At 38.5% G+C, this 16,289-nt stretch overlaps 1 protein-coding gene across 1 annotated transcript in view; it reads left to right on the top strand.

Annotated features, from left to right (window-relative positions):
- Positions 1–16,289, top strand: part of SH2D4B (SH2 domain containing 4B) — a 75,326-nt gene that overhangs the window by 21,489 nt on the left and 37,548 nt on the right. The window contains exons 4-6 of the mRNA XM_075109600.1: positions 3,056–3,200; positions 11,486–11,696; positions 14,224–14,351. Coding sequence (XP_074965701.1) covers positions 3,056–3,200; positions 11,486–11,696; positions 14,224–14,351 — 484 coding nt within the window. The remainder of the gene's footprint in view (positions 1–3,055; positions 3,201–11,485; positions 11,697–14,223; positions 14,352–16,289) is intronic.

Raw genomic sequence — 16,289 nt, 5'->3', positions numbered from 1 at the left:
TTTTCAGGACTCAGGAGATAACAATGGGAGGGTGATGTTTGAAATAATCAAAGATTCTAGCATTAAAATTGACTGAAGAACAATACCAGGCTTTTCTTTCTCAGAAACAGTAAGACCAGCCTAATGTATTGTTCATTATGCGTGTTAGGGAAGTGTTATTCACTACACTGGTACATCACTGTTAACACCCAATATTTCAGGTCTTCTGATTTGTTGTATTATCAAGAAGACAGCTCCTCTCCTGGTGTAAACTGGTGGAGCTCAGCTGTGCTAAAAGGAGAAATATTGCTTTATGTTACTTTGGGAAATGGAAAAGCAGCTGAATTCTTTCAAAGAATGGAGATTTGCATTTGTTCCATTTTCCCACTCTGAAGATGGCGTCGCTTGTTGCTGCTAAACGGCTTGCTGCTTTTCAGTCTTTTTGTCATTCTTCCTTAAACCTGCCATTGTGTGGTCCCTGACCAGAACCACCAAACAGTCCTGATTCCTCCTGCTGCTTCTGGCCCTCACTGAGCTTCTAGAGCTTGCAAACAGCAATCCTGTTTGCTTTAGAAAGCTATCTTCTGGAAAGAATTGGAGTTGTCTTCCTTTAATTCCAGATTGCTGGTTAACAACAGATAACTTCTGCAGACCTAGAGAAATCTGGTGCAGGGGGAGGAGGGGAAAAAAATCCTTTCCTTCCCCATGGTGGACTAAAGGTTTTTTCTGTTTCCCAGACAGACATCCCAGGGACCTGTTTCACCACTGGGAAAATGTGTGAGAGTCACTCTTAGGGGCATTAAACAACACCACCGTTTGGACATTCATATTACTGCGTTCACGTTGATTTTGGGTTTTGTGTCCTGGCAGGTGTTAAGATAGGACAGACAACCTTCGAATGAGTACTTGTCCAATATATTATCAAATACAATCTATTTTACAATAGGGGCGTGTTAATCAATTTCTATATACTTTTACTGAATTTAATATAGCTTTTGGATAGTTCAGCCCCTTTCAGCCTGAAAAGAGGCTGAATTATAACAAACATTTATACGTAGTGTGAACTTTCATACAAGTAGCATCTTCAAACACCGGACAGGAAGAACCGATGTGTTAAAAAGAATAGGTATGCAGGTTACTTTTTGCAGGATTCTGAACAACATTGTGAAAGCTCAGTTTTGCATCTCCTGAACACACAGATTTATGTTTAGAGAATAATAGAAGTCAGATTTTGGCCCCATTTTTTAAATCTCTCCACTCATAGTTGTGGTACTCATTAAAATAGACCATGGATTGTTTTGGTCATGCTGTGCATCCTGCTGTGCTGAAAGTTTGTTTTCAAACTTAGAAAATATGCCCTTTCACAAAGTTCACAGTGCACAAATATAATAAAAAGGCAGCGAAATATGTCTGATGCCCCTTTGAGAGCAGGAGCAATCCCACTGGAACATAATTCTCAGGCTTCACATCATACTATGTCTTAAGAAGAAAAAAATTACCTGTCCAAAGTCTGTAGCTAAGAAACATTTGCTCAAAAATATCAGCTCAGCTGATCGATAAAGTGTTGGTGCATTTGAGAAAATCGTTTTCCAGTTTGAAGTAATCACGGGTTTTTGTTTGGGTGTGGGTTTTGGTTTGTTTGGTGGCTTTTTTTTTTTTTTCTGCACTCAGCTATTGCTGGTCCCGTTGCAGTGAAGCATTAAAATCCCTCTGAAAGGTCACAGAGTTAGGAAAATGCAAAGATCTTATGAAATCCCACTTCTGACTAATACACAGAAGTTATTTAAGGAAGACAGAAAGATCTACCCCAAAGCTCCTAATGTACAAAGCAGAGTGTCACCAGATTATATTCAACTGCATGTCAGTTGCTTCACCCTAGAAATTCGATAGGATTAACATTTTGCAACAACTCGCAGTCTACTTGGGCTTCCCTTACGTAGAGTTTGGGTTAGGTAACTAGGTTAGTAATTCAGGGTGATTTTACTCAGTGACTTATAACAAAATTCTTATCCATAAATTTGTTACCCAAAAGGCTATAGTGTTGGTTCCATTATAAAATGAAATAAAAACTGTTCTTATTCATAATTCAAGTTATTTCAGTAACATGAATAACACTTCATGAAGTTCAGTTCTGAGGTTTTTTTGGGGTTCAGTTGAACAATGAATTAAATCTGCTGCTTTGCTACCGAAGGGAATTGGGAAAATTTATTAGCAAAAATTTAGTGGAGTCCCTTCCCTGGAGACATTCACCCCCCGCCTGGACGCGGCCCTGTGCCCCTGCTCTGGGGGTGCCTGCTCACGCAGGGGGTGGGACGGGGTGAGCTCCAGAGGGCCCTGCCAACCCCTAACATTCTGTGAGTGTGTGTTACAGATGCAGATTCCCATTTCTGCACTAATCAAGCTCTGGTGTAATTGATAGTTTGTAGAAGGCCAGCTGTAGAGGCGATCTTTATCAGATTTCCATCTCAAAAAAGGTCCTCTTGGAAGGGAACTTTTTTGTATGTTACTTTTAGGTATGTTTTGCAAAGTGACTGGTGTGTGCTGAAGGATCTGGCTTTTCTTCCAGAATGTAATGACCTTGATATTTGGAAAGCATTATTCTCTGTGTTGGTTATGACGACACACGGTGACAGTTGCTAAACAAAGAACACCAGTAAATCAGTTACTGAATTCTACGGGTTCTGTAGGTGATGTGTATACTGCTTGAGTGACAGTGATATCTCCAGTGGGAGCACGTGTGGACTTAAAACGAGCACTGCTATGGACTGTAGGATAGCACAGGCTTTGGTGCCACGTGATAAAACACTTTTCCCATATGGACTTCAGGTCTTAGATACTTACGTGTTCCTTATTCCTGTGATGCCTGTGCATCTCAAAACATACCTTTCTCAGAAATTCCTAAGAGGTGGGAAACTTCTATTCTGCCTCTTGTGATAGGTGAGAAACCCAATGTTAGAAGAGACGATTTGTCCAAGGTAACGTAGCTGCTCTGTGGGAGGAAGCAACTGAAGCTGTGTCCTAAGTTTTGGCACGTTCTTCCTCTTTAGTCACTTCTGTTTTACTTTGTTTTGCCTAGAAAAGAGAAGAAGAGGAAAGACAAAAGGGTGAAGAACAAATAAGGCAGCAGGAAGAAATCCGAGCGAAAGAGCTGTATCTGAGCCTCAAGCAAGCGCAGCAGCATAGTCAGCACAGTGACGATGACCAGGAGTGGGAAGAACAGTGTGAGTAGTTTATATATTCTTAAAAGCGAATAAAAAGAGACTTGTAGAATGGAAAAAGGTGTCGCTGAAAATGTCTTCTACCTAGAGTAATGCAAAGTGCTATATTATTTTACAGGAAATTACCAGCTTGACCTTACAAACAGAAGCTACTGCAAGTTTACCAATTTCACCTTTCTTTCCGAATAGCAATCCATGTCCATCCCTTATAGAAAATTTTCCATGTACAGTGAGTGATAGTTAATTTTTGTCTGATGTAATTAATTAACAGTTTTGGTTTACTAATAATAATTCTGGACAGTTACTTCGACACCTTGCTCTCAGCTATCTCTGAAGAGGTGAAATCTGTCTTCATCTGCATTTTAATTACTTCCATATGGTGATGGGGTCAAGCTATGATATCATCACTGAAACTCACTTAATTTAAAAAGATTACAGTAAATAATACTTAGATTTTTGCTCTGAAAAAAAATCCTTATGATGATGATTTCACTCTATGGAGATGTTATTCCTTTTCAGCCACCCATTTATTAATATCCTCATTATGATTAATTTAAAAATACATTAGTGGTTTCTAAAAGCCTTTAAGGAACAGAGCAAATATATTGCTATATATATGTATACATACATGCTGTAGGTAAGTAAAGGTCCACATTATGAGTATATAAGACTTCAGAGGTTTAATGGAAGTTTACTCCATCCAGAATCTATTGTATAGCTGGCTTTAGAAGTAGGAAATTTGTTTGCACTAAGATTTATGCATTTTTGTTGGGGGAGGAATATTTTTTATTTTCCACATCTAAACTGATATGGTTACTCTGCAGAAAAGGGAAATGTAATGATTGGAAAGTTTTAGCTTGTGTGGGTTATTGTATTAATTATATATAGCACGAAGGTCAATCGGCTAATACTAAAAATGGATTTTAGGGACCTGATAGTCGGTATGTGTTGCATGAAATACCTCATGAAGCAGGAAACAATATTGCTGTAGTGTTACTTCCTGACAGAAGTAAAAGAAATGTTTCAAAGTATGCAATGAGTTTATTTTATGGTTTTAGTCATCGCTTCAGTTCCTGAAGACTAATTACGCAAGTCCTGTTACCTGCAATTGATGTGATTGTGAATCATTCTGTACAACATGAATTAGATCTATGTAAGATATGCTGGTGCCATTTTCCAAGCTTATAGCAGGCTACGCTCTTTTTTGATCAATAAAACCTCTGTATATTACACTGTCAATAAAGAGAAGGTGGTTATTTCCTGGATAGGTATGTAAATCCACGTGTATGTGTTTATTTGGAAGGGAAAGCTGTAGCTATCTGTATGTTGGGGTGTTTAAGAGCAGAATGGGTTGAGGGGAAAAAATAACCCTTTAGTTTTGTAGAAGACGAGGCATTGTCAATTAGCATCAGCTGGCAGCCTAGCACAGAGGATGGTATCACGTACTTCAGCATTTCTTTGGTGGTAGATAAGGAAAGCAAATACATTTGCAACCATTTAAAAACCAAAAGTTAAAAAAATCCAGTCTATCTTTACCCTGAAATTGGCAATAAAAACAAAGTGCTATAAACAGTACTAAAACCAGTGAACATTTTCTTGCTATTGCATTAAAGAGGTAACCGAGGTTTTAAATTGTTGTCTCCGTTTTCTCAGGGAATGCTGGTTGTACAGGGGCAGATATCAGAAATGCAATAGAGGAATTATGGGAGAAGTCAGAGAGGAAAGAAATAAGCTATGAAAGGTTTTGACCATGATTTCTGTAATGGCATTCTGGGTCTGTTGAAACGCTTTTGATGGCATCATATGCTGATGGATATAATCTCCCAGCAGTATTTTTTCTTGTGTAACCTTTGGAGTATTGTGTACGCTCTGAAGGAATTCTATCGCCTTCAGTCTGTGCGCCTCAATACCTATAGACCTGTTCTCCTGTGGTCAGAAGGGTGACTGACTGCAGCTCACTTAATGTCAAGCTGTCTGGCCTGGTCACCAATAATAGTGTTGCCGTGGAGAAACAAAAGCTCAGCACCTTCTAGCCGCAGGCACCGCAATTGGGTTTTGCAGCCCACTATAAATCCTGTGCTGCCAGAGTTTGCACTGTTATCAGTAATTGATTTAGCATTAAACTAACTGCAGACTAATGACTAGAGTGTATCACATCCTTATTTATCCTCTTATGCTTATCTCAGTGTCTCAATTTATCCCAGCTGGTTTGAGGGCTTAGAACGGTGTTCCATTAGCAAATGGGCGAGACAACTTAAGATATGAAGATGCAGTGTTTAGTGCCTTATCTGAAACCAGTTCCTGGCTGGTTTAGACTTATGGCATCACACTTTGCATTTTGCTTCTTGAGGAATGTTAACATATTCTGTTTCCTTAACTTTGCTGCAGAAGCCAGAACCTCCAGCAGCCAGGCAATATATCAAATATTTGAAAGCAGGAACATCTGAAATTGCTATGGAAAGAACTAGTACGTCAGGTTCACCAGATTTTTCACTTTTTATTTCAGTTCCAGATTTTTATTTTTTCTTCTTATGGTAATCCTTTAATTTTGTCTTCAAATATTCCTTTGGGACACCAAGAGGAAATTTAGTCAAGTTAGGCAAAGCTATCTGCTTTTCATCTTTTATAAGCAATCAATAAATGCATGAATGCATAAGAGAAGTACAAGCAGATGTAGCATTAACATCTTTTGTCTCTACACACCTGCAATGGAAACCGTATTGCCCATTAGGAACGAGGCCAGGCTCCTTTGTGTCTTACCTCCTTGAAGTCAGCCCTTCATATTCAACAGTGCCGGGGGTCAGTACTGAAGAGGAACAGCAGTGCTAGAGCAGCTATTGTGGAGAGCGAGTGTAGCAATGATATTGGTGACACTACTAATTTATTTAGTAGATGGAATTTAGAATGTGATGAGGATTCATCTCCCCTCATCACATTATCACTCAGCTGTTCATTGCCAAGGCAATAAGCAAAGTGTTGCTAATATTAGTTTCTGTTGTTCGGTTCAGTTTGCTTCTGCTATGTGCCTGATCGTGCCAAATAACAATAAAGGCCCATAGAACCGCTGTGTTAATTGAAACACGTAATTTTAGTGCTTTTTAATGTACTAAATGGCAGATGTAGAATAACTTGAGATATCAGTACTAAAAGGAAAAAAATGATGTTGTAAGAGCAATTATACACTATACAAGATGAATAGAGGGAAAGACTGATTCAGAGAGTCCACTGTTCAAAGCTATTATTCTTTGAAACTGAGAAGTGAGAATTAAGGCTAAGCTTGGATAGAGGAGTGTATATGTGCTGGTTAGTTTTGGACCTTTCTACAGGCTGTTCCATTTTTGTAGGCTTCTAGAGGATTAAATAAACAATACCCTATATCACAGTTTCTAAGTGTGATCTCTCTCTGTGAGAGCAGAAAAGGGACCTGCACAAAAACAAAAAAGAAGGAAAAACTGCAACATAAAGGTTCATCTGATTGAATATTGCAAAGGCATTCTGTTAGTGTGCTTACAAACCCCTGCAAACTGTATCAAGTAATGAAGTGCTCAGATACCATCTGACCAGCTGTACTCATCTCCAGACAAAAATTATTCCAGTAAAAATGTAAACAGAGTTGAGTGACTCGATCTAGTCTTATGCCTTTCCCCGAGCACCCACTTTTGGTCTCTGCTGGAAGTAGGATACCAGGCTCTGACTCATTATAGCTTCTTCTACATTGTAATATTTGTATGTTCTACAAACCACATCTATGAATTTATTTTTGTCTGACTTTTAAAGGAATTTATGTTTGTTTGGTACTTATCTTCCACGGAAATTAAAGTGAGTGAGTTTAGTGGCAGGAGCTTTTGATAAAATGCTGAATTTTAAAGTGAGTAGTCCTGAGTTCAGCTATGCATTAACTAAGCAAGTGCTGAACCTTAAGTATGTGCTCACTGAACTTCAATAGGTCTCAGAGTGTGTTGTTGAATAGGGATGCGATTATTCACATGCAGATAAGAAGATTGCTGAACTGGAGCCATATTGCAGAGTATTTGGGGGAAGTTATTTTCCAATTAGGAAGCGGAAAAACACCGTGTGATTTGTATGTGCACTCAGAAAATGTGAAGATTTAATTTTATCTATTAAGTAGTCATTTTGAATTGCTCATAAACAAGCCTCCAAGAATTATTAACAAGGGTGAAGCTGAAACAAAATAATTTAAAAATGAGGATGCATATTCATGGCACATGGGTTTTTCTTCTGCTTTCACATAGCTCTGACTGTAACTTCAAAAGCACAAAACAGATTACACGAAATGGAGGGTTCCTAGTCTTTCACAAATGGTGTGACCGTGTTCAGCTGCAGCACAGCATGAATTAATCCTCATCTGTACCAGAAGATTTGGTATTAGGACTTTGCCAGGACTGCTATAGGGATTTCCCAATCCTAAGTGAAAATATACAAGGCAATCTTGTATCTTCACTCAAAAGACAACTTAGGTTAGCATAGAGGAATAATAGATTCTTGTAAACTGTTCAAGGTAGACAAGGTAAACTCAGATTAAGACCTATAGCATTCTAAGAGCTATTGCATACGCAAGCTTTGTGATTCCTTCTTTGTTGTTAGAGTATGTTCACACTGTAGGTCATGCAGGCGTGTCCAAGCTGGCTTTAAACTATTTATTTCTAGTAGTGGTAACCGTATGATCATGACAGCACAGACCTCAGTCTGGATATTTTTACCAGTTTTCCAGGAGGGTTCGGTAACCCATTTTTGTCCTGCTCTACTGCAGCTACAGTCATATTGGCACCTAACCTATATAAACAGCTTAGGCATTTCTATACAAATTACAGTGCCATCAGGGCAGAGGGCGCTTAGTTTTACAAGTGCTGAAGGAGATTGTACCTGTTGTTGGTATCACCAACACCTGAAGAGAAAACTAGTAGTGGTGATGGACTTATGGGAACTGGCTGAACTGTAGATTTCCTGAGAGCTTGACAAATCAATCAAATTCTTCATTTCCCCGCCTTGTCAGTCCTGACATTAATCCTTAATATAAAAGGAAGATGAAGAAAAAGTAAATTATTATTTGTAGTAATCCTTGATGCTAGATATATGGACCTATGGTGATGATTCAGAGATTTTAAGGATGGAAGACATCATTCAGCTATCTAGTCTCCCTACAGGAAATATTGACTCTTGAATTTAATGCTTTGCACAGGGGTCATGCCAGAAGTACATTTACTGTAAAAGGACAGCCAGTCAAGAAAAGTAATCTGTTCTTATTTAAGATAGTACTAGAAGTCCTGACTGCTATTGCTTTCTTATTGTGGGAAAGGCTATGATGTGTCCTGAAATACAACGAGAAATGCAGAATTTGTGGCTGCTTTGATCTTAGAATATTTGTGGTACACTTGATCTGGATATAAAGTTCTTATTTCTATTGACGTGGTTCAGACTCAGAGACAAATATGAATATTAATTAAATTCTGTTGTAAGAAACACCTGCTACAGCAAAGTGTCCAGTTTACCTTCAGACTTTGCCCGACTTTCTCAGGATAGATAAATTTGTGGGAGGTATTGGTAAAGGAGAATGGTTCATGTGACACACACCATCTTGTCTAGAGTATAATGGAAAACTTCCTGTAGATCCCTGACTGCAACGGCTGGATGAATCCCTATCCACAATACGCTTTCCAGTCACCAGACCAGTTACTGATGCCACTGACTTTGATTATTTACCTGACACAAAGTCCCTTGATCACTCAGAGGGTTTTAAAAGAAATTTGGGATAACGTAGCAACCCTGATCCACAGTAGGAGTTGTACTAGACGATTCCTAAAGATAGAGGAATGTAAGGAGAGAGAGTTTTCTGGGAATGACTATAAGGAATGGGGTAGGGACTCCAGTAATGAAAAAAAAAAGTTGATTAAGAGACCCTATGGATCCCTGTGGTCAAGATACAATTCTTCCAATACCTCAGTTGAAAAATATCAATAAAAATTCGTCATAACGTAAAAGAGGTGCCTTTATATGTGTGTGTGTATATATATAATCTATATGCATGCAATTAGATGTCGATGGCATGCAGCCTTCCCTATCCCGACATTTATACAGACACATATACACATGTATGGGTATGTACATATATGTAAACACATATACATATATATATGAATGGAAAGGGAAGACTGCATGTCATATATCCTTTCAAAAAGTTTTCTGAATGTTACTATTTGACACTTGCCAACTATGCTACCTCTCCCCATTGTTTTGCCATAAGGAATATTAAAATTTGTTGCAGGTTGAGAAAATGTGGTCCAGGTCACTGGCTTCTGATGGTATCAATTTATTAGCTAGCAAAAATGCAGTAGGAATGTCTGTTAAAAGGAGTGTCTATTGCTGAGGAAAGTGGGGCAGGAGGATACCTTGCCTTTCCCATTACCAGGCAGCCTGTACATCAGTAGAAAAGAATCCCAGAAAGCTCCAGGCAGTCTGCCCTCGGTCTGTATACGGTGGCTGTGACAAGCAGTGACCGGTTTCTAAATGTCTTACCAAGCTGCATCGTGCTCAACTTCCTTGCTATCTCTCATGTTGTTGCAAACACAAGGACCACATTTAAAGCAGCCATTGCTGTGAGTGGCTTTACAAAGGATAAATCACTGAAATTTTGTGACTAATACACTTGACCCACTGAAGTAGTGTATTGATGACATTATCTACCCTTAAAAATTACCTGTAAGATAAATAGTGAGACCTCTTACCCATATTTTCTGCACTGTAAAGTTGTTACTGCGTTTAGCTAAAACCACAGGGTATGTCATTAAATGAAACTGGAACCCTGCCAGTTGTACATGTATGAAGCATCTATGACTTGTTTATTATGCTCTCTTGATGAGCTTTAGTCCTGCATATTTTTCTGCCTATGATAGTATTATATAACTCTAAGCTTAAAAGGTCTTCTCTTTCCCTCATTTGCCCAGAGGGTTTTATTTTGTTTCATTTTGCTTTGAGCACTTTTATTTCTTGATTCCCTTAAACCTTTTCAAAATTTGGACAAATCCGTTTATACCTCTGCTTGCTTTAAATACGGAGTGTAAACCAGAGGCATGCAAACAACCTAATGAAATGCAGATGTCTGGTATTATATCATGCATTCCTAGTCACAGGTACAATCACAGTACAGTAAGAAATAGCGTGTGCACTTTATGAATTGGGTATGATCTGAGCCAAGATAGTCATGGCAGGATTGATAATTGCTGCTGGAGGCAATAGCTTTCTTCCTTGATATTTGTTTCACTGGATGTTAAAGGTTTGGTTTGTACTGGAATAATTTGCCTGCCTCAAGTTATTTGTGTCTCAAAAATCACCCATCAAAATGGGGCTTGAGGCACCAGAAATGAGCTGATAGGTGATGAGTATTTGCAGTACAATTCTTGGTGCCTTTAAGTTATACCATTTTGAAAAACAGGATTGTTAGTACATTGGTTATAAAATGAAGAAGCTTTAGTGAAAGGTGCCTGACCTGCGATGGCCAGAGCAGCAGTCTCATTTCAGGTTATGGAAATACGTAACTCCCTGGTCAGTGCCATTGATAGGTGTGTATTACATGTACAGATTCTGGTTCTTTATATGCAATTTCAGAGACTCAGGTGTGAGACAACCCCATCCATAGCACTGGCATACCCTTTCCAACAGCTATTAATTTCTCCATTGTTACCGAAGCCATTTTCAGACTGCAGTTTTCCAGATGGAGACTTCTGTTATTTTAAGTGCTGTAACAAAGACAGCATATGCCTTTCAGAAAGAAAGCAACATTAACAACAAAAAGTGTGACCTACATGTTTTTATAATTGGAAGTTTTGAGAGCTCCTGCCATTCCAGCTATGTGTGTAGCTGCAAAGAATTCTGTTAAACACAGACTTAATTTTAAGCAGTAGTTAACATTCTCCCCTGAAACATAAAACTGGGTGCACTGCCAGTGGAAAAGGTGTCCTGAAGCAGAATTTCTCTTATTACAGCCAAAACAAGCATCAGATGTAATTGCAGTACATAGAGGCTCCGTTATTGTCAGTGATCAGTTCTTTGGTAGCTCGAGTCTGGCATGTGTCGTCTAGTGGTGGGCCTGTATTTGAAGCATCAGGTAAATAATCCGTTTAGCTCTTTGCTAGTGCGTTGTAATTTATATGTTTTTAAAATCAGGTCATATAAGGAATAAAGATAGTAAGTTATTGTATAAGGAAATGGGTAAACGGCTGTTTGCATTTCTAAAGTCTCTCCTCCCCATCTTCCCCGTTCATTCCACCCAGTGCGCCGCTCCAAAGCTGCAGATGAGGAAAGGAGCCACAAAGCACGCAGGGCCCGGGATGAATACCGCCGGCAGTCCTTGCGTGCCATCCAGAAGGGAAGAGTGGCTGGCCTGAGCAATTTGTTCCAGGGAACAAGCCTGAATAACAATCAGGAGATAAAAATGAACAACAATAGTGCAAGACCTTTGCTGTCTCTCTCTGCAGCCTCCAGGTTGGTTTGTTACAGCAGTGACTTCAAAATAGTTCTATGTTGAATCGCTCCCTCTCCAATCCCCACCACTTCAACAAGCTCTTCTTCAGTTGATGGAAATTCTCAGAGCCTTGCTCTTCCATTACAACCAGGAAAAGAATGTTTAAAGAAAGATGAAACAGATTTAATACTGAATGTGAACTAAATGCCATTTATTTTTTTCAGGCAGATTTCTTAGAGTTCACACAGAGAGAGATGGGTCCTTCAAAAGTGTTAGATTAATACGCACGGCTGTGATATGGAGAAGTCAAATGGACAAATTCTTAAGCAAGTCTTAAGCCTCAAGCCTAAAACTGCCTGCTCTGCATAACAGCTCCTTGAAACATTTTACAAGAGCTGTCATACTCCTAAGTTTGAGGGGTTTTAGTTTTTTTTTTTTCAAGGCAAAATCAAGTGTCGTTGGTGTTTATTTATCTTTCACCTGACTACTTAGGGAGGGCCTTGAATTACAGAAAAGCATCCAAACTGGCAGATGGGTGCTAGAAATGGACTATTCACTCTTCGCTTTTCCTGGTTATTTCTTATATCATTAATTTGGCTTCACGTGGTGATAAAGGCAATGTGAGCCCTAGCAGGATGGTAGCATGCAATGCTAAAAAAAAAAAAATAAAAAAAAATCCCAACCACCAAAATCCAAGCTCAGAAAGGAAGGAGTCCCATCACGTCATTTTTCTTTATCAGTCAGTGTAGCACTAGAGAGAATCAGTCCTTTGTTGTTTGGAAATGTGTTTTGCTTTGGCAAGTTCTTTGCTCTGCTGTGCTGAGATACAGAAACTCTCCAGTAACAGCAGGCAAAACTCCCAGTCTGAGGAGGAATCCAAATTTTACTCTTGGAGAAAGCAGGATATTTTACCATAAAATTAACTTGTCAAAGGAATTCTCTCATTATTTTTCCAAACTACTTAAAGTTTTCTCCATATTGAAGTAATAAAAACACTAGTAAAAGTGGCTCATCTTGAAAAAGACACTCCATAACTTTGACCTGAAGTTCTGAGCTTCTGGGGAGAGGTTATTGTCTATAGAGTTTGGTGGTGCTAAATGTGAGTCTTTTCAAAAAGGGCCTGAAAAAAAGCTGAAAAACATTCTGCCCATTATCCAGCTCATGCTCAGTACTATTTATCTGTTTCTAAGCTGTGCCTGTACCTCAAAAAACAGGCACTATTTGTTTTCCTTATCTCTTAAGGCTCCTCTTTGTCTCTCTATGACTTGATTGTAAAGGTATCAAGTAAAATAAAAGTTGCTTTAAACATGTGCTTTAATAGTGAATATACCTAGATGTATGTAATCCAGCTGCTCACACCTAACACTGGCAAGGTAAAGCAGGAGCAGGCGTGTACCTAAAACTTTGCTTTGCCAGTGGCCTGTTAGCTCCAGGAGGAGATGCACAGCATGTTGTTATTTACCACTAGTGTGAGACAGATTCTTTTGCCTCAAGGCAATGTGGGTTCAGTGTTATGTCTCTAAGTTTTTCAGCATGAAGCATAGATCCTGTAGTTTTTGCCTTGCCTTTTCTTTTAAAAAGTCATACGAAAATAGTATTCTTTTATTTTTACTTGAGATTTCTCTTTCTTACAATTTCTACATAGTTTCGAAAGCTTCCATTTGATTTTTTCCTACTGTCTGTCTTATTTTGCAGAGTGTTCTTTTCCTGATGAAACTCTTTGGGCAGCTTATTCACTTTTATCCTTTTGCCTACTGTGGGTAGACACCCACGGGTTTTCAAACTACACAGAAATCAATTGTAAAACCTCCCGTTTACTACTGTTATCAGGGCAAATGAGATTGTATGCTTAACTGGAATGAAGTCATGCTTTCATTTGATACCATATGCCTTAGTCCTTATTTGGGGTAGCTGGATAGATTTTCCATATATTTGACTTGATTTGCTTCCTAGTAGCTAAAATAATTTAAAATGCATAGGAAGTAGTACAAAGAGTAAGGGAGGCTGGCAAGTAGAGAATGCAAAGGGAACACAAGTGTTTAAATGAAAGATTCCCTCCATCGTGCTCAGTGGTTCAGATACACGACCTGTTATAGCTGATTCTGCGTTAGAATTTGTTGCCAGAGAAAAGGAGTATACTGTGAGCAAAAAAATAAAAATTGCTTGTCAGTATGTACATTGGGATAAAAACGAGGTGGAAAAGGAAAGGTGACTGAAATGTCCGTTGCATCTTTTGTGGTAAATTGGTTTTCACTTCAAGTTCTATGCTTGAGAAAATGGTTAAAATTCCATTGCAAATGTTGAATCAAAATATTCTAGTTTCCATAAAAACTCAAAGTAGTTTTAACAAACTATAAAAAGGTTAAAATTGTTCAGTGAGCTATACTGAACAGCGGTTGTACTGATGATTTTGTAGCTGGATGTTTTGTAAATATATAAATATATAAATATATAAAAGAGAGATTAATACTTATATTGTCCCTTGCTTTCATGCACTGCTAATTCTCTGTATGACTCTCTTCTGTAATTACTTCCCTTGCAATGCAGTAACATCTGGGAGCGTCCTTCTAGACCCTTCTCCCGAGATGTCATTATTCGCTGGTTCAAAGAAGAGCAGATCCCTCGACGTGCTGGGTTTGAGAGGAGCACCAACAGGATTGCTCAGTGGTTTCATGGTAATGTACTGATCCTTCCTTTCTTATGTAAGAGAGCTGTAAGCATACGCTCAGGAAATAAATCTCGCCAGCTTTCATCACAAAAAGGAACATCTACTGACATCGTGAATCCTAGTGCCTCTTAAAACAAGATTTTTGCATCATTCCTATTATTAGCGTATGATTTTCTTGTTTTCTTTTTTTCTGATTAAGTATGTGACTGATACCCCCAAATTTTTTTCAGGAACATTTTGGCCAAACTATATTTGCTGTAAAATAGCAAGCTGAGCGGGAGGAATGAGACCAAGGTAGGGTGAGGAGGGCTCCAAAATAAACTGGCAAAATACCACGGTGACACGGTGTGTGGATGACTGACATTCAAGTTTTTGCTCTACCTGATTTGCAAGAAGGACTTGAGCTTATGTCTGCTTAAACCCTGTTGTACTTTCTAAACTGGAGTAGCTTTTTTTCTTACTTGCTTTCTTTTACAAACAAAAATTATTGAAAGATCATTATTTTTCTCAAAAAGTCTTGGCAGTGTATGATTTTAGGCAGTTTTCATGAAATGGGAAAAAACCCCTCCTGTTTAGATCCATAATTTGCTGCCAGATCTGCTGGCGTCCCTAGCATCTCTGAGGCTTTGCTCCGTATAGCATTTGCTATGCAGCTGTATCTTAGATATCAAATTCACAGATAAGACATCTTATTTTCATGGGTATTAGCAATGATATTTGTTATACTTAAACATGAAAAAAGAATTCTGGCTCAATAGCTGACATAACTGTGGGGCTGGGAAGACTTTAAATTTAAATCTCTGTATTTTTTCATTGCTGCTTTTGGTGAGTCTGATATTTCTTTGTTCAAAGCACTAAGCTGACCCTGATCCTATTTTCATGATTCTCTAAGGATAAGATGAAGATGTGTGGGCATTCTAAACTGAACCAGGCAAGGAAAATTTCTGAACAAGTTTAGTGTTTCATATATTTCAGGTTTCTTTTGATGATATACAAATCATTATGTGTTACAGGGCACCAGCAAGCTGCTATTTTCATTGGCTTAATTAGTCAAAGACACTGAAGTAATTCATTAATAGCTTGTAAATGCTACACGCTTCTGTTCCTTATGAACAATGATGCAGACAGAGCTTTTTGTTTTCTTACAAAAGACATTTGCTGTGATTTCTTTCTGAGAGACAAACTGATTAAAATTTCATCTGTGGACATTTTTCAAAAGTATTTTCAATCATGATCTTTCTGTGTGGTCCAATGGTAAATGTTTTCCCTGTCTGTGGGAAGTTCATGACCACATAAATTGACATGAGTAGTTATGAACATAAATCATGCCTTAAGGAAAGAAGGCATCTGGGCTTGAGCTAATGTCTCTGCAGTCTTTCCACGAACTTCAGTGGCTATAGTAGTCTCTTAATCACTGCAAGAACTGAGGAATTCATGATCTTACTTTAGTTTCTCAGATTGTGCCGTTCACATCTTAAACTGTGATTATCCAATGACATTTATAAAAGCAAGCAAAATACATTGTTTGTTCTCCTCCCGCTCAAAGAGCTTGACAAAGATAATTAAGATAGATTCCCAGCACAAAGCTCAGTGGTTTTCTTTGCATAGATCCACATGGATGCTGCTTTGCTTCCTATTTGCTGGGTTAGCTCTTTCAGCTTCTGATCTCTGGTCAGAGTCATCGTAATCCTTAGTGAACAATTCAGCTGCCATTTAACTCTTCTGGAGTGGTGGAAGCTAAACATCAGGTTGTTACAGGGGCAGGAGTCAATGTTTGGAAGAGTTATGCAGTGCCTATGTTACATTTTGTAATGTAGGCAAACTTTGAGGAAAAACAAATAAAGAAAAAACCTGGAGCAAAATATTAGAAAGGATTGACATACTTTAACTTCTTTTTTTGAGGAAAAAAAAACCCTCTCTCCACTGAACTGGCCTCCAGTTTGGG

This window comes from Phalacrocorax aristotelis, chromosome 14 (assembly GCF_949628215.1).
Source record: "Phalacrocorax aristotelis chromosome 14, bGulAri2.1, whole genome shotgun sequence".
Classification (NCBI taxonomy): domain Eukaryota; kingdom Metazoa; phylum Chordata; class Aves; order Suliformes; family Phalacrocoracidae; genus Phalacrocorax; species Phalacrocorax aristotelis.
Note: the sequence above shows the minus strand (reverse complement) of the source record. Positions and strands in the feature narration are given on the sequence as shown.